This window comes from Zerene cesonia, chromosome 1 (genome assembly GCF_012273895.1).
Source record: "Zerene cesonia ecotype Mississippi chromosome 1, Zerene_cesonia_1.1, whole genome shotgun sequence".
NCBI classification, from domain to species: Eukaryota; Metazoa; Arthropoda; class Insecta; order Lepidoptera; family Pieridae; genus Zerene; species Zerene cesonia.
Window position 1 is genome coordinate 7,307,694 of NC_052102.1, and position 22,930 is coordinate 7,330,623.

A 22,930-nucleotide genomic window follows, 5' to 3' on the forward strand; every position below is an offset into this window, starting at 1 on the left:
CTTGTTATTACCGTACCGTGTTATTCTGGTTCATAAGCTACATAACCGCCGAGTATCATCAAATTCTTTCAGTGGTTTTTGCGTGAGAGTACCTATCAAAACTTAATTCACATATAAAATATTAGTATAAATATTTTCAGGATTACTATTTTTTTATACTATGAAACTCGAAATATGTCATTGTCAAATCGACAAATTATAGTTAATTCGGGAACTTCACCTGAATTTAATCGCAAGGCCCTTTTACAATGGGCACTTACATTTAGAATATAATTGTGATTGTCCCAATGCGAATGTCGATTGTGCAGACGGGCCATTGCCGTGAAACTTAAATTATAATTGCGAATTGCAATAATAATTTGTTCAGAATGTAATTTAACAGGTTGTTAAAAGGATCCTCATCCAAGAATTCATACGTTTGCGAAACTTACTGCAATTTTATATTTTAACTATCATGTTCAAGGAAATAGACAATTAGTCTTTAAATTTACCTCTTAAAAATATCTCTCGCATTTTATTTAATAGTAATAATCCCTTTACGTATGTACCTATCTATCTATTATGCTAATAATTATTTTTAAGCAAAAACTGAACCGCCTTAAAATTGTCAAAAATAGACCAGAGACAAGAATTTCTTTGGGCCCACACGGAAGCTTCAAAATCGGCAACAAACGCAAAATATAAAGTCGAATTGAGAACTTCCTCCTTTTCTGAGTTCGGGTGAAAAGGGAAATTGCTTTGGAATGGCTGAACTAATGCTGATTGCACTGGTACAACACAAAAAATGTGTTGGATTATAGGGAATGTATCAGGCTAGCTATGTTTAATTCAGGCTTTCTCAAAGGATTGAAGATCGTAGTAGGTTGATATTATAAACGTTAAAAATAAGAGTTGGGTTTAAACTAGGGTTATTTAGTGCTAGCACCCATTGCGTAAAATTTTAAATAAAAATCGAAAAATAGCGAATCGAACATATATAACGCGATATTATATATAAAGTATGTTGAGTCCATCTCCAAATTACGAGAAATAAAATAACATTATATGTATAGTACAATAAATAGTACTTTATACTAGACAGGATAAAAGTTGTTCTATATGTTAAATTTTGCAAACTGTCCGTTTTACTTGAAAATTGATGCTGCATTTAAAAATATAACATTTTGTTAAATTTTAAAATTTTAACTTCCCGTTGTAATGTTTACCATATTTATTTAATGTTTATAAATTTTTACATAAGATTAGGAATCAAAAGATACCTCTATCGATGTATAACTAGTTATTCTGTATATTATAATGATTTCTTTAATACCTACAGTTCAGAAAATATACTATAAATACATTACTAGCTAAACAAGTTCTTTAACCTAGAAACTTTTTGAAAAGAAAATTTCTGTTTACCCAAAAAGGACTAAGGTAAGGCTAAGTAGGTATTTGGATAAATAAATAGTATTTTTTCACTTTGAAGTGTATTGTAAGTTTTAAGCTTGTATTTTAATAAATAGCATAAAAAAGAAAAAAATAACTTTTATAAATTATGAAAGAGTGGTGGGAGGTAAATCCTCTTTCTAGCAAAGTTTTCGCACACTAGCGAAGTTTTCTAGCAAAATTTCAAAATTTCAAAATTTTATATTTTTGATAAAATTATATTTGAATATGATTGATAACACATCTACACATGAATAAAAAACACTATGACGAAGCCATAAACGTTTAAATATAATTTATCACACATTTCTCATTAAAGTGTATCATAAAAATGCATTGCGGGATAGTAGAATTAATATAACATATGTGCAGGTCAAAAAAAAAAACAAATCAATTATATTAATATTTTATATTATATTTCACTTATAAGTCTTAGTCCATTTTATAATACTTAAATAATCTCAACGACATATTCCAGTATTGTACCGCTATAAACATTTTCTTATTCTAGAGGAATGAATTATCAAAATATCCTCATACCCATCATTAAATACTTTAAGTAGGCCATCTATCCCAAACATACGAGTCTTAAAATTAATTGAGCTTAGAATGATTTCAGACATATAAATATATCCATCGTATAATTTCATACATTTTTAATGCAGCTGGAACCCTGTATACACGTATAAGTTTAATTCAATCTTCTACTATATAAAAATAAGTCGGGTTTCCTTCCTGACGCTATAACTTCAGAACGCACGGACCGATTTCCACGGTTTTGCATTCGTTGGAAAGGTCTCGGGCGCCGTGAGGTTTATAGCAAAAAAAAAAAATCGGGAAAAATTTAAAAAACAGTAAAAATTTCAACAGAAAAGCGGGAATAATTTTTCACATATAGCCATCTGGTGGCGAAACTACCGCTAGTTTGTTATAAAATTCAGCTATAAAATGTAATAGGTATATAATTTCAAATGCAAAATTATAAAGAGTAGGTAGGTAATTACACTCAGAGGCCATATTATACGTTTGAACTTAATTAAGTGTACATTACAAAGTTTATCTAAATACACGGTAAAGGCATCACATTGCATTCATTAAATAAATTAATAATCACAGTCTTATTTGTCCGGACATTATTTTTTCATATTCTTCGGGTCCAAGGCTAACATATTTATTCAACTTTGGATCTAAATAGTAAAGCTTGTCTTTTAGTATTGATGGATTGTATCCCTCCTTTTGTAAGTCCACTTTCCTTATTTTAAATGTCGCTGAAAGTAAAATTAATTATTATTTATTGAACTATAAAAAAGTGTCTGTATTTTAAATATAAAAATATATTCCAATGTTCAGCATATATAAATCATTAATAAAAATGTATTTTTGACATACCAGTCATATCCATGGTTTTCATTATCCGTAGGATTATGGGTCTAGCATATTTCGGCAAGTCCTTTGACATGTCTTTTAATAGCTTATCCAAATCTAAAGTTCCATCAGCATCCACGATACCACACATACCCGCTCTCCCCTCATTGTTGGGAATCTAAAAATATTTTTAGCGTAAAAATATCCAAAAAGGTTTAATAAGTATAGATTTGTGTACAACAATGCATAATAATCAATAAATCCTTACGTCCTCACGGCTATGTGTTGCAGTGCTAAGTTTATTTGATATGAACGGATGAATGGATAATAAACTTTAAACCCTTAATAGTTAATAAATTTCCTACAGATTCTTATATATAATTAACCTGAAGCACCGAATTTATTAACGAAACATAAAAAACATGAACCGAACAGAATGTTTTAAGAAACAATGTTCCCTTCATTTTATTAACAAAAATTACATTAATTATACTCTATTAATGTTAATATCTAATAAATACGATGCCATCACGATACGTCAGTCGTTTTATCGAAGGTAAATTAGAATAAATCAACGGTTAAACCTATGTATAGTACGAGAATCAGCAGTGGTATCTACCTACATTTTGAAAACTTATTAACGTCTTGCCTTCATGTTAAAATACTTTTCTCTTTCGGCTTTCTGATTTACCTAGCATTGTGAGTTTTTATTATTATAATTTTTCGATAACATAAGCCGAATAAAACTTTTGTCTGCATCTTGCTGTGATAGGTGTATTAAGTTTACTTATATTTAATTAGTTTTCAAAAGTAAATATGAGGCCTCCGGCCGTATTGCTAAAAGTTTATATTACGTGTGCAATAAAGTGTTCATTATTATTATCGTATCTTACAGATATTCCTAGTTATGAGCAAATAAATGATTAGACATACATGTATTAATATTATTAATTTAAACATAAGTAATATATTTTGTTTTTTACTCTTATAAAAAGGTTTGGATCCCAATTGGTAATATATTTAAAATTCAATCCGATAACGTCTTGTTATTTCATATTAATGCTTATACAACAACGTTCAAGTTGAACAGCTTAAATACCTTCATGCACATTTCACTTATATAAAAAGACAATCATTTTAGTCTCAACGCTTATTTTAAGTGACTTACCTCAACACCAAACACTACGGCGTCTCGCTGATCAGCAACCCTGGATATTGCAGCCTCCACTTCTGTGGTACTCACGTTCTCGCCTCGCCAGCGGAAAGTGTCCCCGGTACGATCCTTGAAGTAGAGGTAGCCGAACTCGTCTGATATTAGGATATCACCTAAAACAAAATGTGACATTCACGAATTATTATTAACCATCCAATTACTGAAATAAACGTCATTACGTTCACAGTATGTATGACGTTTATATAACAAAATATCTTTGTATTTCCTAGAATTCAAAATATTAGAAGTATTTACTTTGAAGTGGTACGTTTTCCTTATGAACATTAAAAAAGAATATATTAATGTATTTAATAAATTGCTAGACTTGCCAGATATAAATGCAGAATCGCCGTGACTGAGTACGTCTCTAACAATCTTCTTTTCAGAAGCTTCCTTGTCGACGTAGCCCAAAAATGCTCTTGATGGATTGTTTGGTTTTATTTTCCCTATGAATACTCCTGGTTCGTTTGGTTTTGCCAACTGAAAAATTAATTATTTATAAATCGTTTAATTTATTTGTTCGGCATATACTATAATTTAATAATGAACAATTTAATTAACGACTATGAACTTATGATAATGTATTCGTAAGACCTTACCTGACATAAGCCTTTAGAATCCCTAATAGGTTCCCCAGTTTCTTCGTCTACTTTTATAATAGCTATGGGATAAACTGCAGGAATAATTCGTGATATGAAACCAATAGCGCCTGGCTTGTTGTCGATATTAACTGGAATAATAAAATGGTTCAAACAGATTTTTCACATAAATATCCAGCTTTATTGATTATTAACATATTATTATTGTTTATACCTATATTTGCATTTCCTTCAGTAGCGCCGTAAAATTCGACAACCTTCTTAATTCCAAATCGTTCAACAAAGTCATTCCAAACCTGTAATTAAAAGAATGCAGTCACAATTTTTATTGTTTATTTCAGATAATTATGCTTTATAAATTAACCATAAAACGTAATAAGAAATGTAAATTTAAATTAATTTGAGAACGTTATTTTTATTATCCTTTGTAATACTTATATTCCCACAAATCGCGTGAAAAAGTTGGAAGTGTGTACCTACAATTAAATTGTATAAGTAATAAATTATTTTTGATTGCTTCTCTAGTAGTACGTATACAAACATTATACAGAGATTTGAGCATATTATTGAAAAGATTTTAGTATATTGCTTATTTTATATACAAGACATTCTTTCAAAATTCGTTTTGAAATTTATTTTAATAGATAAAATATTTTACCGTTGGTCTCATTCCGTTTCCATAGACAGTGCGCACAGTATGCTGTCTATCTGTTGCCGCAGGAGGAGTAGCAAGGATATAACGACACATTTCACCGATGTAGTGAGCAGCCTTCAAAAGAAAATGAATAAAAATTAATACATTCGCTTCGGAACATTAGATAAGTACAATTATAGTTTGAATGCCTATAGTAAAAATGCCTTGTAAATTTGTTATTCAATATTGTAACTTCAAACAGTTATATGATTAATAGTAACAAGTCACTTACTGTCGCTTTATATTTGATGCAATCTGGGAAGTAGGATGACGCGGAGAACTTGGTACGTAGAGCAACAGTGCAGCCGAAGATGAATGCCTGGCCCATTGTGATCACGCCGCCCGCAGAATGATACAAAGGCATTGGACAGTAAATAACATCGGTTTTTCTTAAGCTTCCCAAATAGTGAACACCTGATGCCATGAAGCACATTCTAAAAAAGAAATATCGAGATGTACCTATTGTTGTAATTGAAATATCTCTAGTAAAATATCATTTTTGCTTCATACATTAATCAATATTTTTATGATTTATATACAGTTTAATCGAATGCATGTTTGGATACTGTGGCATTAAAGCTGATGTTTGGACTTTTTCGTTTAAATCTTTACGAGTAATTACACAATTAAACGTTACCTTGAAGGCGAAATGACAGCGGCTTTCGGCAGACCTGTCGTACCAGAAGTGTAAATATAAAGCAGCCTTCCATTGAAGCCTTCACCTTCAGAAAGACTCCATGGAGCCGGTGCAGTTGTTTCGAGCATATGCGTCAAGTCGCTCGCCGACTCTGCAACTTTCACACTGTCGTTCGATGTGTTTAACGGCCGACGTGTGAACTTAAAAAGCCTTAATGATGGGTTCAGTTCTTTTCTTACTTCGTTGACAACTGAAAAAATGTATTACCACCAGCTATATTATGACAATTCTCAAGTAATCAGTAAACTATACCTATTCATAGAGGTTTCTAATATCTCTGGTATACTTGATACCTATGCCCTTACGTTATGTTTCCGTTTCGTTACAGTGCTTATACAAACTCACCGGATTCAAATTCACTTCCATAAATAAAAGCATCACACTTCGCTATATTGATCGAGTGCAGTAGTGTGTTTCCAGTTTGATTTGTGTTAATCAGAGGTGCTATTCCCCCGATGCGGGTGATGCCGAGCCACATTGCCGGCATTTCGGGATAATTACTGGCCATAACGGCCACCGTGTCACCACGTTTAATCCCTTGTGCTTTTAATGCTGCTGATACGCGCAGACTGAAATCTTCCACCTGAAATATTGGGAAAAATAATATAAGTATAAAAATAACAAGTTCAAAATCATTTTTAACAAAAAGGAAAACAAATTACTCTTTGTTCAATTAGTTTATTTTTCAATTCTTTGTGTAAAATTTTTATGTGAATATTTTTTTTTTGTATAATTTTTGAACGAAATTAATATTTTGAAACATATGAAAACCAATAAAAGCTGTTAGCCTTCGTTTTCATTACCCAATCCCTAATTAAATTTTAAGCCATCTAGATGTAAAGTTCTCATCGATACAAATTAATCAAGCCCAAACACAACCACCTAACTGCTTTTTAATTTTTATTAAATAATAATGCATGCAAAATAGATTTGATTTACTAAACCAACAGCTTGAGTAAATCAAATCTATAATCCTACTTCCTACTAATATTAAAAATGCGAAAGTTTGTTGCTCTTTCACGCAAAAACTACTGAACCGGTTGCAATGAAATTTGGTACGTAGACAGCTGGATATCTGGAATAACACATAGGCAACTTTTTATCCCGATATTCTTACGGGATACGGACTTACGCGGGTGAAACCGTGGGGCGCAGCTAAAGCCTCATAAAGGACAAAGTTATCCGCCAATACACAAAAAAGTTACAAAAGTGTATATGGTAAATTAAATAACCTCCTACTTTTTTAAGTCGGGTAAAAACGTTGTTTGATTCCAATTATGAAAAAGCATAAGAATACATTCATAAAAAAGGTTATTATTGTTAATTACCTGCTGGAAGGTCCATATCTCGTCTTCAAATAAAAAGCAAGCTTTGTTTGGATGACGTTTAACAACATCGTGGAAGATATCCGGCATGGACCAGTCGGTTTTTGTGAATTTGTTTGCGAGACGCAATATCTTTATGTAACAGTATAATGCCCTGTTAGAAAGACAACAATTAGTCATGCATTCATTTGACATCTAAACACTTCAGATAACAGTAATCCTTTTTTATTTCGAAATAGCTACGCAGAAAATCCTCTTCAATATTATCAATACAAACAGAACAGAATTTTATTTATCTGTTTATTACTTTTTTCTACTATCTATAATCACATACATATATATATATATATATATATATGTGTTGTTGTTGTGTAGGCGGTACTCTTGAGGTACCATTGTAATTATCACTAACAATAGGTGAGTACTAAGTAGCAACAGGAAAAACTGTATAGAAAACCCAACAGAACGAAACTTATTCTCGAAAAATTTACACCAACTAAGTTACCTACATTTTTTCAGAGTCACCAATTATTATTATTTTTCTTTAGCAGGTAGGCAGAAAATTCATACACATTACAATACAAATTGAACATAACAAAATAAAATCCAACTCACGAAATATCCCTTGGCGCAGTTTTCACAACGACATAAAGGAATCTCCAATAATAAATTAATATATACACTGGAACCACCACAGCAATCACGATTAGAGTTGTTTGCCATCCTTGAAGCACCCAAGCCACTGCGCACGCGGCGACTAGTACAGCTAACGCTAAAACCATTATGATGACGCTCTTCCACGGTATTTGAACACCACTTATCTCACGACTTCCTTTCTCCACGTCCCTGCTGGGATATCCAATCTAGACAAACACATTAAACCGTTTTAAATTCTATAAACACGCTTTTTCATTTGAATCCCAAACACACACTGAGCGAGATAAGTTAACCGATAAGTTGTTACGTAATCATGACTAATACGAATACATGTTTTATTACCTAATCTCTAATAACTGATTAAAGGGTGGAAAAAATGCACACGATAAACGTAATTTTACGCTTGCACCAATTGAACTTTCTACACTAACTGTTCACAAAGTCAAAACTTTCGTTTACGTTCTACTTTGCGGGCCCCTCCAACTATGTATATAATTTTCATTTAAAGTAAAATAATACCGGTTTTCCACGATGACGGCTTCTGTAGTCAGATGTGTAGCGACGACTATCCTATATTATTTGATACTATATTAGGTTATAGCTAATTTGCCTTGTAGTGGTATATTATAATATGAATTGATACGGACGTCACGAAATAGGTTTCGATCAAATGGGTCAAGAACAGTTCAAATATGATTTATTTTTTTATAAAAACATACTATTTGTAAAATTTTAAATCTATTGGGCGTCAATAAAAATAAATAAAAAAACAACACCCTACTTTTTTTAATTATTTATAAATTTTTAACTTTCTTTTTGTGGATTTTCCCTTCAACATTGATTGTAATATTCGCTGACTATACACAATTTTTGTGCAAAATGGTACATGTTGATCAGACTAATTGCTTTACGATGTTGGAAATTATATGCAACGTACTGTATATGTCTAACAAACGTACTGTATGGTGTCCCATATGTTTACAACGCGTAAAAACTACAGCATATACTTACGTCCAGCTTATTATTTTTAACATCAGTCTTATTCATGTTATTGTCAACGTTCACCTCGACATTTGACATCGTTAAGAGCTTCACACAGCAGTCTCAATAAAAATCGTTAACAACCAACGTGACTTGTCATCAATATCTTCTATTCATCATACATTTTGATTTTCATGTCTGCAACAAAAATGTTTATTTTAATTTATTTTACAAGAACTCGGACTCTCAAAACAAATGGTGACTCAGGGGTGAGAACCTCGGACTTAAATCGAAAAGTTGGATTTTGAGACCAGGCGAGCGTGCAGTACATAAATGACTTTTTGGTTTATTTGAGTACTAGCTGCGCCCCGATTTCACCCGCGAAATCCGAATCCTTCAAAATTCATTGCAATCGGTTGCGTAGTTTTTGCGTGAAAGAGGTTTGGTACTCTTTTGTACTCACACACACATCCTTAAAAACTTTCGCATTTATAATATTAGTAGGAAGGATAGTAGGATAGGATAGGATAGGATAGGGTAGGATAGTAGGATTAGTATATTAGTATTAGTAGGATACCAGCACTCCAAGATTTAAAAGTTCGATAATTACTAGAATTCGGATATATTAATTATAAGCTATCAGGCAAATGTATATGAAATCTGAATGGAAACTTTAGAACAAATTTAAATGTATATATTAAAAGGAAAGGAACTAATAAAAATATTTTTATTAAATATTTCTAAAATACTGATTATACCTACTTTTATGCAGAAATATTTACTTTAGATATTAGCAATCCTTAAGGGATAACTAAAAAAGATAAATTGGCGATCAAAAGAAAAATTGGGGAACCGTTAAACCTGTAATATGTACAATGCAATATAGTTAAAGAGATTTTTTTATGAACAGGTACATAAAGAATACAATTTTTGAGGGCAGTACAATCTAAATAATTACTTATTTGCCAATGGAAACTTCTAGATGACATATTCACACCTATTTGTCTCTTTAATGATTGTGAACACAATGTTTGTGTACCCACATGCTGCGTTATGCGTAACTCTTCGCATATAATGAGCTAAGTCATCAATAGTACATAAAGAATTCACAGTGACATATTTTCAAATAACACCTGAGGTTTTTGACCTCCAGAAACGTGTCAATGAACATGTTTGCATCAGAATTCTTTGATATCTTATGTTATATTTTGTTTAAACTCGACTTCAAAATAGTAGGAGTTTCTAAGTTCCATTGTTTACGTACCTACCTATTTGAGGTTAATGTTATTTATTGTATAGGATTCATCATTGTAATAAATAACGATCAGCATCGACAATTGATTCAATGAGCCTCATAAGTTAGAATTTAATTCTGAGTGCGAAATAACAGGCAAATAAAATAAAAACGTGAAACGCGACTGCGCGAAAGTGCACATGCGTGGGAACTAGGGAGAGAACTAACATTTTAAATAGACGTTTAATATGGCGGTGGTTATTAAATCGTAGCTTATTTATTAAAGGATAAAAATTATACTATAATTGGAATAACTTCTTAGTTTAATACTATTTTTTAAACGATGTGATAATAAATGCGAAAGTTTTGAATTAAAGGAAGAGATTGGGTGACATTTTTAACCGACGTTCCCAAAAAAGTAAGTGGTTAATTTAAAACTTTTTGTTGTTCTTTTTTGTAGGAAACTTTAAAACAAGTTATATAGAAGAGATTTCGGCTATGAAACAATCGATATTCTATCCTCCTTTATTGAACAAATGACATTCAATGTCAATTTTTTTCACTATAACAGACGGGTTGTTATTTGTACAAGAGTTAATTTCATTAATCGTGACAATTAAGGTTTCTGTTTCTGTTTCTATTTGTACTCGATTATGAACCATTTTATCATGATTAATCATTTTACATTCCGTAATAGTACTATTTCAATGTTTACATTGATTTAAGCAATTTTATTTTTTATTGTAGTTCGACGTGTATAAAATACGACGATGATGAAGTAATGAATGTATTTAATAATTTTATGTAGACATTGAAACACACTACATCTACCGAATACACTTCGGTGAGTGTACTTTGGGTCTTCACGAGTTGATCCCTTCCTCACCCTTTTACCTCCGAACCAGTAGACGCACTGACAAAAGTCATCTTTATACAGTGGATATTCCAACTTCGCGCACTAAACGCTTCACCACCTCATTCCTTATCCTTAACTGCTAAGGATTGGAATTCTCTGCCGGCGGCCGTTTTACCGAACAGTTATAATCTGGATGTTTTCAAGGCGAGAGTGAATAGGTTTTCAAGGAGACATGTCACCACCTAGATCACTTCTACTTTCCATCAGGGAGACCTGTGGTTGAATGCCTGCTTGATCAATTATAATAATTGTGACGTTTAATTGCGTCTACTAACATATTTTATCCATTTACGATAAAGTCTACGTGAACTTAGTCTTGCATCGAATGAATGACCTTATTACACATGGATTTATTTAAATTGATTTTAATGTTTTCCTCTATTTAATCTTTTGTAGATGTTATGCATGTTATGAAATAAAAATTATAATATGTATAAAATATAAAGTTACTTTATGAATATCTGTAGTATATGCAATGAACCTACATTCAATAAAAATAGTTAAACCACGGATAATATAATACTATATACTCAACTTCTGTAATATTATGAGTTACCTCTGCTAGATTCCAATTTGTTAACAAATTGATAAGGTTTCAGAGCGCCAACCTATGTTTATGAGCACTTTAACAGCCATGGTTTTATTTGAGTAAGGTTGTTTCTAACGTAAATCCGTAAATCAAACGCACGCGACGGAAGTACCAAAAAGAAAGTAAAGGTCAACGAACTTTCATAATACCGCGTTGTGGTAGAGAGTGAAACCGAAGCTATCGAATTTCGTCATAGCTATAAGCCTTCACGTTCGATTTCTGTGGTCAAGAAAGCATTTGACGGTTTTAGAATCATACTATCAATAATAAGAATCGAAAGTTAAAATTAATAATTTCTGAAGAAACTTTTGAATTTCATACAATTGAATACACACATGTATTAGGATAAATTAATTTAAAAACGCACTGAATTATTTTCTCTTCATAAATTTCAAGAGAAATAACGAAAGTTGCAAATCAGAGGATGTATCATATTTCATCTTAGTACACGTTTATAGTTTATACAATATTTTTGTTACAGTATCGTCTTTATTTGTGATTCCGCTTCTTATATGATATTGAGTATTGATAAAAATTGTATCTATCGATATCCTCGAGGTAAATGTTTTACCATTTAAAATAACGTGGTAACCCTAAGCCGAATATTCCATGTTATTCTAAACTTAATATTTGGATTGAGATTTGAGAGCACGTATTTTTTGAACAAATATATTTTCATATGTTTGTTTAGTTTCAAACAAACCGTCCAGAGCATGATGTCATTGTGAAGATTCTACGCACAGTATATTTAAGCTATATTCTGCTATTCTATTCATTTGGCTTAAGTTACCGAATGCGTACAACTTGATATTCTCATTGTATTGCGTGTACATTTTAAACAATATTATACATTTATATACTTACGCAATATTTTAAGTAATATATTTTCAAAACGCAAGGACAGTTCAGCTTTTACTTTTATAATAAAAATAGTCAATTTACATATATTTATATATTATATATAACTGGTGGACACTATTTTGAATCGAATTAATTAAATTCGAGTCGAATCAAGTTAACTAAATTAGAAGAGATTAGACGTATATATATTTATATTAACTAATTGATTATATTACAAAAATTAATTAGCAGTACCTACTTGCAGCCATTTTTTATGGGCATATGTCGCTAATCTATTGCGTACTCCCACAAAGTTCATAATTAATTTGGTCTAAAAACAAATATCTTTAGAGTAAAATCCATATGAAACCATCCTATATAACAATTCGGTGTGTATTTAAATACTTGTATGTGCTCTTGCATCACCATAAAAGTAGGTATCTATTGTGTACACACATTTTAATGTAACAACGGATTATATTTTTTTTATCATCTGAAAGCTTAATTTTTAGTTTTATAGCATTGAAATGCTTTATAAATGAGAAAATTTGAAAGAATAGAAAAAATTTGATCACGAGGCAGGATTCGAACCTGCGTATCTTAGCAAGATACGCAGGTTCGAATCCTGCCTCGTGATCAAATTTTTTCTATTCTTTCAAATTTTCTCATCTGAAAGCTATTAAACTTACTAGAGCCTAACAAATTAACATAACTTAGACGGTCTGTTATCTGTGTAGTAGAAAAAATGTGTATTATGCAACATCACATTTTACAGATAATGAACAAATTTAGATGCACAAACTTCGTTTGATGATACATACATTATAAAAACATATTTCCTGTATATTTTATGTACCTATTAACTGTTAAGTTCTTAGTATATGAAATTAAAATTTTAAATGACAATTTTAATTATTCATTTCACATATAAATTCACTAATACTCATTGCTTATATAAAGTTACGTAAAGATAAAAAGTTTATTTATTATTCAGAAGTAGATATACATTAATTATAATGTTATTATTATTAACTATGTACAACAATTCACTTAATTTTTCACAGCATAATTAAAATAGACTGCATTTGATTGCTCGCGAGTCGGGAAGATGCACTGGGAGGTGAGAAACTATTTTTGAATATCATACTTCGTATTCTATTCGCCATTAGCTTATATAACACCACACTTGTAACTAGCTTTCTACAATACAAAACGTTGTAGTTCCCAGATTTTCGAAGAAGAGCTGTATGACTTTTTTATGGCTTTAAATGCATATTGCATACAACTCGATGACCATTTATTTTAGGAAAATGACTATTTAGATATATGTCCTTCATTTTAAAGACATAACGCGACATAAGACATAACACGAACTAATTTTTTGTCCACTGGTTACATGTATGGGTAAAATATTTTTCATAAAATATAGCCTATAAGTTAAACCTAATATTGGTCTATAATTATACAAAATTTTAGCTATATTTACGTAGTGGTTTTTACGTGAGTGACGCATATACAAACAGACGAGCAGAGAAAAATCTATATACAATTATACAATACAATTTAGATTTCTTATCAATGGTAAGGATAAGAAATCTAAATTGTATTACCATTACTCTTAAAAAAATATGTAATTTACAGGAATGATTTTTTACTTTTTTATTATATATGTGTTATTTCTTGAGGACATCAAATTTACGATCGCTAGATCGCAAAAAAAAAATCTATAAAAGAGCAAGTGAAGCAAATCGCTAGATTCTATCATTAAATTTCGATTTTATAATACTTTTTTTTAACTGTATTTAACATTACAGTAAATAATGATTTCATTTACAAATATGATGACTGCTAGAAGAGAAAGCTATTGAAAGCAATATCATTAATATAAAGAAAAGGTAACTGCAAATTGATTATAATTTTAAATGACTCGCCTTATTGCAAAATATAGAAAAAAAAATTGTGTCACTCTTCAGTAAGAATGTGACTCGCCACCTCATGACATACCAACATTCTCCGCCGACCGCCGACTCATTGCTAGCGTTCAGGCTAATGGCTCTTGAGTTTTTACTCTGACCAACAAATGTCGTAGCTGAGACTCTAGAAGGTACCGACTGCCGATCTTGCTCGAAAACTGTACAAGAGACAGCAGTACATAAGACTTCTGAGACTGTACCTATTTATTGCCTTGGGAAGAAACAAAGTCTAAAATATAAAGTAGTCTGCTTAAAATTCAATTTTTTCCGGTCATAAAAATTATAATTAACGTCAATCCTCACAACAATGATGAAGCAAATAACGTAACTCATATCATATCTACAAAAAAGCTATAATATTGACAAGTTTGGCATAAGAAATTGAAAAAATTATAAGTTATACACTGTTCACATAAAAAGGATAACGTGTGTTGAATATAAAAACAGCTGAAAGCCGCGGATTAAACAGTGTCGCTTAGGATAATAGCCTAACTTATTTGTATGCACACTATTGTCTTTCTCTTGACTCAAAGTTGTCTTTGTTCATTGCAGATGGTTAATTTATGTGTCATGGACGACCTTAGGTGTTTGAACTTGGAATTTATAAATACAACCAAAAACAGTGCAAAGAAAAAACACAAATGCATAGCAATATTTTTTTTAAGTACCAACTATGCAATTAAATAAAAAATGCTCGCATAAAAAATTTACAGAAAACTCTCTTTGTAATAAATAAATTAGTAAAATAGCACCGTCAAGGGCGCGTAAGCGAAATGTATTAAAATTCAGGCACTTTAGTAACATATTTTCGCGTCGTTCCAAAATCATTATGCAATTATAATACGGAACATGCAATTAAAAACAAAAATTCTGTACGGGGAAACACAGCAACCATTTATGACGCGGTAAATTCAAAATACATTGATATTGTTTTAAATAACTATATGTCTTAATTAATAACAATTTGCTGCATTTTGCAAAGATTAATCCATATTAATGAAAAAAAAAAAATAAACAAAACAAAAATAATGAACAGCCAAAAAAGTGGCAAGAAATTCATTATATTGCAATAAAAATCAGTGATAAAGATAAAAAATAACAAGGAATTCATTAAATCGCCTTAACGAGGCTTAAGATAAAAAAGATATACGTAAATATATGTATAACAATATATGTAAATATATAACAATATTATATATCCCATTGTTTCGAACATTATACAGCGAACGTGATCACGGGAAGACTGAGATTTATTTAATCATAGTCACTGATATATCAACGATTAAAGTATTGTATTACTTATCTTTTTATTATATTATAAGTCTTGACAGCCATACAAAAATTGTTGCTTATAAACTATCTCCACCTAATTCTCCACAGAAGAATTACCATTCATGAATCAACTTTTAAAAGTCATACAGAACAATTGTCCTGCTTAATCTACTTCGTTATAGCTTATACTTAATTTTTTATGTAAGGTATAATCATAATTGCATGTATATATTTTGCTTAGTCTTGAGACCAGACGCTGGTAATTGTTCCCTCAATACTTATCATTTATAGTTTCAATTTCCTCTTACAGAGAAAGTCTTAGGAATCAGCAGCCTATATTATAAGCTTTCTCCCGCAGTCTTGTTCCTCAATTGCTTTCAAGCTGTTAAATATACTTCCTACTAAATATTTACATAAATTGTCATTTTAAAAACTCTGTATGTATGATCTGTGTTGACCTACACCTATACCTTAAATCAAGTTAAGTGGCTCTACGACAGGTTATTACTTAATATCTACTGTTATGCCATATCACTATCGATTGACATTGACTTTAGATAAAACGTGCAGTATTAATGCAATCGCTTTACGCCATACTCGAATTAGATTTGGATATTTCATATTCGTTGACCCAATAAGCTATTACCACACGATTGTACCTGAACCATTTTATTAGACTAAATTGTATTTAATACACTGAATATTTTGGCATTTATAATTTTCTCTAAACTAAAGCTAGCTCTTTTTTTCTTATACTACTGCTAGTAATATGTTACCTGTGCTATTGCTAAAGTTTTAGAAAAAGCAAATTTTAGAATGTTCGAGAAGAGCATTAAGTTTAACAAACTAGACGTATAAGGGTGAAAATTATCACAAGAAATAAGAATTTGCTAAAATCTAAGTAATTAGTGGCAAAATTACAATTGTATTTTCAAAAATACATTAAGATTATATTGTTTATTTCAATCTTCATCCAACTACAGGTCAATGTCAGAGGTCATGTTGGTGAACATTTCTTACGTCATTTTCTTCTTATGTACGTACAAATTATTATTGTTCTACAATGTTGTATTCATCGTGGATTTGAATCAAGATCTAAGTTTCAAATTCCATATGTATACTTTCAGGCCTATTTTTAGGTAGCGCGACAACCACAAAAATAATAATTTAATTTAATATAATTATTCATTTTACAGCATTGAAATGCATGATAAATAATAATGTTTTAAATAATATAAATAAAAAATTAATCACGAGGCGGGATTCGAACCTGCGTCATTTTGCCAAACCGTAGCAAAAATGACTCGGGTTAAAATTTCCGCCTCGTGATCAATTTTCTTTCGATTCTTTAAAATTATCTTAAATAATTGAATAGTTAACACTTAGAAATGTACATAATTAAATCATTGACCTTATAAATGAGTGCGTATATACCGGTTTTAGTTTAAAAAATTTGGTGTTGTAAAGGCCGTAGTACCTCTCATTGACCCTTAAACTACCTTGAGAATGCGTGTTATATTTTAGTAGGTAAACCTTTTTAGACCAGTTTCATTAAAATCGAGTTATTAAAAGTTTATATGAGTTTGTGCGTGTATTTAATTAGTTAACCGGCCTAGATAACATCATCAAATTGTTTCAAGATGTTTGATCAAAAATCTCAGTTTAATAAAAGACTGGTTGAGATTGGTACACGAGAAGTGAGCAGTTGATTGACCTTTCATTAGGCGATGGCATTCCATAGAAATTACTTTTCTCCTTATAATAGGAAAAAAGTCCGCATCATAAAAAAACAAATAATATACCCAGATTTATTAAGGGATACTGTTTACAAATGGATCTCATCAAAACAGCAATTTCTATGAGGTAATGGTAGCTACAACTCATAAATATCTGGCATTGACGTTCTTATATGGTAACGGCAAAGTATAATTAGTGTCGGTTAGCCCCATAGTTACATCAAGACCATTGGATTTCATTGTATATGAGGTACGAGTGAAGGGTGTCCTTGAAGACTTTTATAACTTATTGTTAAAGCGAAAAATTTTCAAGTAAATGTAAACCATCCTTGAGTATAAGTTTGCTAAAGATGCATGCATATTATCCTCGTTGGAGGAATGTCGAAACCTAATGAACATATGGTAAATATTTTTTTTTACGTTTGTTTATATAATTTACTAATTCCATAGATCTATAGAACTAAGACTATGGACCATAGTCTTAGTGCTATATATTTATATATAGTTATGCAGATAGTGACATCCTTTGTTTGTATGTATATTATATGCATACCATTCCTTTGAGTTATAAATTATGATTACAAAATCATTCCAACTCATTGAAAATTTGCAAAATATAAGATATACTTAAATAAAATAAATACAACATTGTATAATCAATAAGTATTTTTTATTTTAAGTTTTTATCTAGTTATTGACGTATGTAAAGTGGGTGATTATTTGTAATAGGTCTATATTTCATACAAGATGCATGGCAATATTTTTGAATAATGATTGTATATTTCCAGTGCGTTGATTAAGAACCTCAAACAATTCAAACTTTTATAGTATGAACATTTTATATTGTATTATATTTAGTAAATCCAGTTTGGGAAAAATGTGGTACCTTATGTGCTTATTTTCTATTACGTGTTAATTTTACAGTTTATCAGCTAGATTGATTTCATTTATTTTATTTTATTTGGTTCCCATTATATTGCCATGTATACGAATTTTATGAGAAGGAGTATAAATATATTGTTTGTTTAGAATGATTAAAAAATAAAAAAAACATTATTATCTTAGTAATTAATGTTATTAAGTCTCTCAATAAAAAAGTTAGTTTTTTTTTCATGAAATACATTAAAGTCTCGTCTTTACTTTCCCGTGGGTATTCTCTATTAACTCCCTCCCTATTAATTTAAATTAGTAGTGAAACGATTAAATTTAAACATTTTGTTTAGAAATCGTATGATGGAAATATCACATATTAATATAATCCGAGCAGTTCAAATTAGAAGGGGTCAAATAAGTCGATGCAAAATTTGTGTGTCAATGCCTAAAAAACTGGATCGTGTTTTGATGGCTATTTGCAATAGCCATAATATTCACAATACAGCCAATTAGAGAACCTAATACAAGGCGTACGTACGTCAAAAGCAGAATACCTATTAATGTATGTAAGTGTCATGTGGAGGTCTAATTATGATTATTATATTAAACAAATTAGCGTAGATTCTTATTCATCTGTTTACATAAGCATTACCGATATTTACCTATCTAGGCAGAATGAGCCATGCAGACAATAGGTAATAATTTGTTTGCGTTAAACATGATTATTTGTTTCGTAGTAGGAAGCACTTTATTATGACGATAGTCATTATGCATAATTCATTCTTACAAAAAAAAGCAACTGACGAAAAGGCGGGAGGTACCTCTCCAGATCCTAAAACGAGAACAAATGGCAACAATTTCCACAAAGAATCGCGTTAATCGCTAGAAAAACCACAAACATATCGAGTAACAAGATCAAAAATCCATTTGAGAACCTCCTTCCTCCTCTGTTTGAGAACATCAGTTAAACATGAAAAGTGATTTAGTTTTAATCATCTCAGAGATAAAAAAACTCCTGTCAAACTTTCATGTGCCTTCCAATTGGAAACTTGACTACGATCCTTCTCTCCTTCGCTGAAATATTCTACTTAAATAACTAAACCGTTAATAATTTTGCAATAATTATTTCTAGGATAGAATATAAGATATAATATTATATAAATCACCACAACGTTTCAGTCACCTCTTTCTTTATACGTTAACAGGCGTTTTAATATATCATTGAATATAATCTATAAAAACCATAAATAATAGATAAAATGCAGTCATGAAAAAAACCAAATAGATTATTAATCAACTACATCATAATATTAAAGTAAAATAGATTGGTAATAATGGTTAAAGTGATTGATTGAAAAAGTTAATGGATATACATGTTTTATACTGACCTATGTGAAACGTATGTCTTTTAACTAAAGTAACCTATAGTAATCTATTTGCTAATTGCTTTAATCAAACGCATCAATCATTCCGTTGTGAATATAATAAGCAAAATTTTTTTATACATTAGGATCATATCTAAATTGATGGATATGAAATAATATTCGTATGTAATTAAAGATTGTTTCATTTACAAATAACAGATAAGGATAAAATAGCAATTAAAGAATCTGTTGTGATTTAAACAATGTTTATGTACGTTACACGAGGCGTATTAAGCATATATTTTTTTATTATAATCTATATATACATACCACGTAGGTATTCCCTTTCGAACACATTTTACATGCTTAATTTAAGGTTAAATTATAATGGAAATTTAATGAAAATAATTCGAATTGCTTTACACCGTTAATCAAAATCGGCCTATGGGCTTATTGAAGATTTTTTTATTTATCTATACGAGTATTTACCAACAAATTTTACAGATTTTGATAAAATACATTAGTACGGCGTCTTCTTAATAACTTCGTATGAACGCATTTCTCTATTTAGCAGTTCTCAAAGGCGAAAATGAGAACTAGCCATAAGACAGCACAGGAAAATGGCGGCTATCCCTGCGAATAAATTTTTATTCGTAGGTCAGTCCCGACTAAAAGCAGTGGAAATTAAGTAAGTTCTTCTATAGAATCCTAGAGTCGATAGAAATGTCGCCATTGTGTGTTTTGCAAGATGTTTATGAAGAAATAGCTTCCGCATGCAATAGTAGACTCTTCGTAGCAAAATATTATAATAATCTGAACATGGTGCAAGTCGTTATGAAACACAATCAGTGTTATTAAAAAAACAATGTCGATGTTGTTACGTATGACAACTCCTTTCATAAACAAAGCTTGGATTTAAAACCGACTTCAGAAAAAGGGAAGGGTCTCAATTCAACTGATATTTGTGTTTGTCACCTCCGATATTCCGACTAAGTGAACAAATTTGGATGATTATTTTATTTATTTGAAAGCTGGTGCCTCCCGTGTGTTCCATATAAGTCTGGTTTAATTCTGACAATCTGAAGGCGATTAAGATTTTTTTTCAGTGTATCCGATAGTTATCCATTCAATTATCAATTAAAAAGTTTAAGTTAAAGTCATCAATGGTTTTTAAAAGCGTACAAAGTGATATTTTTCAAGGAGAACTGCTAAAAAGACGTAAAAATGTTGTTGCGTTACATGTGTCACTTTTTCATGAACACTGGGATTGAAGTTTCATATAATATTTTTAATTAGGTACAATACGCAACAAATATCATAGGTATTGAAACAAACAGTCACGTATGAGTTATGATATAATATTCAATATAATTTACTAATTACGTAAAAGAAGATAAGAGTTAATAAGTTTTTTTCTATACGTAATCGCAATCAGTAACAATCACAAATATGATATCGTATGCGGATTAACATGTTGTATATCTTTAGAGTAATTCAGTTTCGATAAATAAAAATCAATTTAAAATTGCGTATTTTAATTGATTTTTTGAAATAATAATTATAAATGAATATCCAAAATACAATTTTTATTGTCACTTGGTAGCTACTCAAATATGAGTAAACTCTTATTTTGTACGATATTATAAAACCTTCTTTTGCAAATTCAATTTGTTAATATTAAATAATCATAGAAGTATTTCTTATGCTTTTTTTTATATTTTATCATATTATTAGAATGTTGAGATGGTATAGTAAAGTTTTAATCCAAATTTTATATATATAGTTTACGAAAATTATAAATAAAGATAAGGAACTCTTATTTTAATCAAAAATAATATACTTCACAGATTAATCATTCATTAAATGAATTATACACACCACAAAATATGTACCTATCACTATGAATTTTATTTTTAGCACATTATGAAAAGTTAAGGGATGTATACACAGCTGCACTTAAATTGAATAAGATTAAAGTGTTAAATCTACTTGATTTTTTTCTACTTAACTCCAAGCAAATTAATAATTTCTAATTCAATTAAATTTTACACACTTACAGTCGATACAGTCTCCCATGTATGTAATTAAACACGAACTTTATAATCGAAACTTATCGTAAATTAGAACGTTAACGCCACCAGCGCGCACGCGTGCTTGATACTATTTGAATGTCAGAACTCAGAAGCGGAAAGCAGCGCCCGGTGGGGTGGGTGATCGTAATCAACTGATAATACAGCACCGTGGGAGATAGAAACACCAAGAACGCATCTCACCATTCAAGTGTGCACAAAAACACCAATCAGCCGTCGACACTAGTGCATTCGAAAGTCGCAATGTTGGGTATTGTGCTAAATATGATTGAAGCTATCTCTTGGCTCACCTTTCTTTTGCCCTGAGCGTGCGATTATGATGTAGGAGGGAGTTGAGGCAATTAAAATGCTGCAGAATTGAATATGCACAGAGGATAAAACATATGAACTCTTTTAACGTGGCTATCGCTTATGACGGATTAGCAAAGTGAAAGCGAAACTTTCATCGGAGATATTCGTTAATTTTAAATGTTATGCCCTCGCTTATCTTTGTGTTATTGAATCTTCCTAAGTATCCGCTAAATTATGCATGTGGATTGAAAAACTATGTTAATTAACAAAAATTGTGTTTCAAGGAAAAAAATTGTTTTATAAACAAAGATTACAAGATTTTTATTCTTAAGTAATTTCATTGACCCTTAGACTCCATTCTATGTTCTCGATAATTCTCAAGGAGTAAAATATCTTATTTTTTATGCTGTTATTAATTGTGTGGTAAATCTTCCAATGCTGTCCTCATGACTTAAGATAAATTTTGTAACGACTTTTCCGGCTATATTAAGTAGTAGATAATAAACATCTCGTGTCGGTATCTTGTCGGCTTCTTTAATCTTATTTTACAATCATTATGTAAATATATTGAAGTATCTATTATCCACTGTACTAGCGCAGAGTGACTTCACCACGTTGCCTATATATTAATAAACAATTAGTGTCAAATTAATCTTGTTGGCATTAAAACCTAAATAAAGGCACATTGAGCAAAATATTTGATAGGTTATATGTAAAACATAGATAGGTAGTAACTGAAATATGGCGTAATTTATTTTTTTAAGGGCTTTTCGAATATCCAGTTTGCTCCCAT

General features: G+C 30.6%; 1 protein-coding gene across 3 annotated transcripts; it reads right to left on the reverse strand.

Annotated features, from left to right (window-relative positions):
• Positions 1-2,289: 2,289 nt before the first annotated feature.
• On the reverse strand, positions 2,290-21,965 carry LOC119829264 (long-chain fatty acid transport protein 4-like). 3 transcript variants are annotated; one of them, XM_038351688.1, is made up of 14 exons: positions 21,814-21,965; positions 8,990-9,157; positions 7,937-8,184; positions 7,325-7,475; positions 6,342-6,579; positions 5,937-6,186; positions 5,532-5,733; positions 5,264-5,374; positions 4,820-4,901; positions 4,606-4,736; positions 4,336-4,486; positions 3,962-4,119; positions 2,818-2,971; positions 2,290-2,696 (listed from the first exon to the last, which is right to left on the reverse strand). In XM_038351688.1, the coding sequence occupies exons 2-14, from the start codon at positions 9,056-9,058 to the stop codon at positions 2,539-2,541; spliced, it is 2,103 nt and encodes a 700-aa protein (XP_038207616.1). In that variant the 5' UTR covers positions 9,059-9,157; positions 21,814-21,965; the 3' UTR covers positions 2,290-2,538. The 3 variants fall into 3 exon arrangements, with proteins under 3 accessions (XP_038207616.1, XP_038207634.1, XP_038207625.1); XM_038351706.1 differs by lacking the exons at positions 8,990-9,157; positions 21,814-21,965 and adding an exon at positions 8,498-8,570; XM_038351697.1 differs by lacking the exons at positions 8,990-9,157; positions 21,814-21,965 and adding an exon at positions 8,321-8,464.
• Between the last annotated feature and the right edge of the window lie 965 nt (positions 21,966-22,930).

Coding starts and splice junctions, on each gene's coding strand:
- LOC119829264 (XM_038351688.1), bottom strand. CDS start 9,058: ATGTCAAATGTCGAGGTGAACGTTGACAATAACATGAATAAGACTGAT. Junction 4,487..4,605: donor ATTCTAAAGGCTTATGTCAG/GTAAGGTCTTAC, acceptor TTAATTTTTCAG/TTGGCAAAACCAAACGAACC. Junction 2,697..2,817: donor GAAAACCATGGATATGACTG/GTATGTCAAAAA, acceptor TTTTACTTTCAG/CGACATTTAAAATAAGGAAA.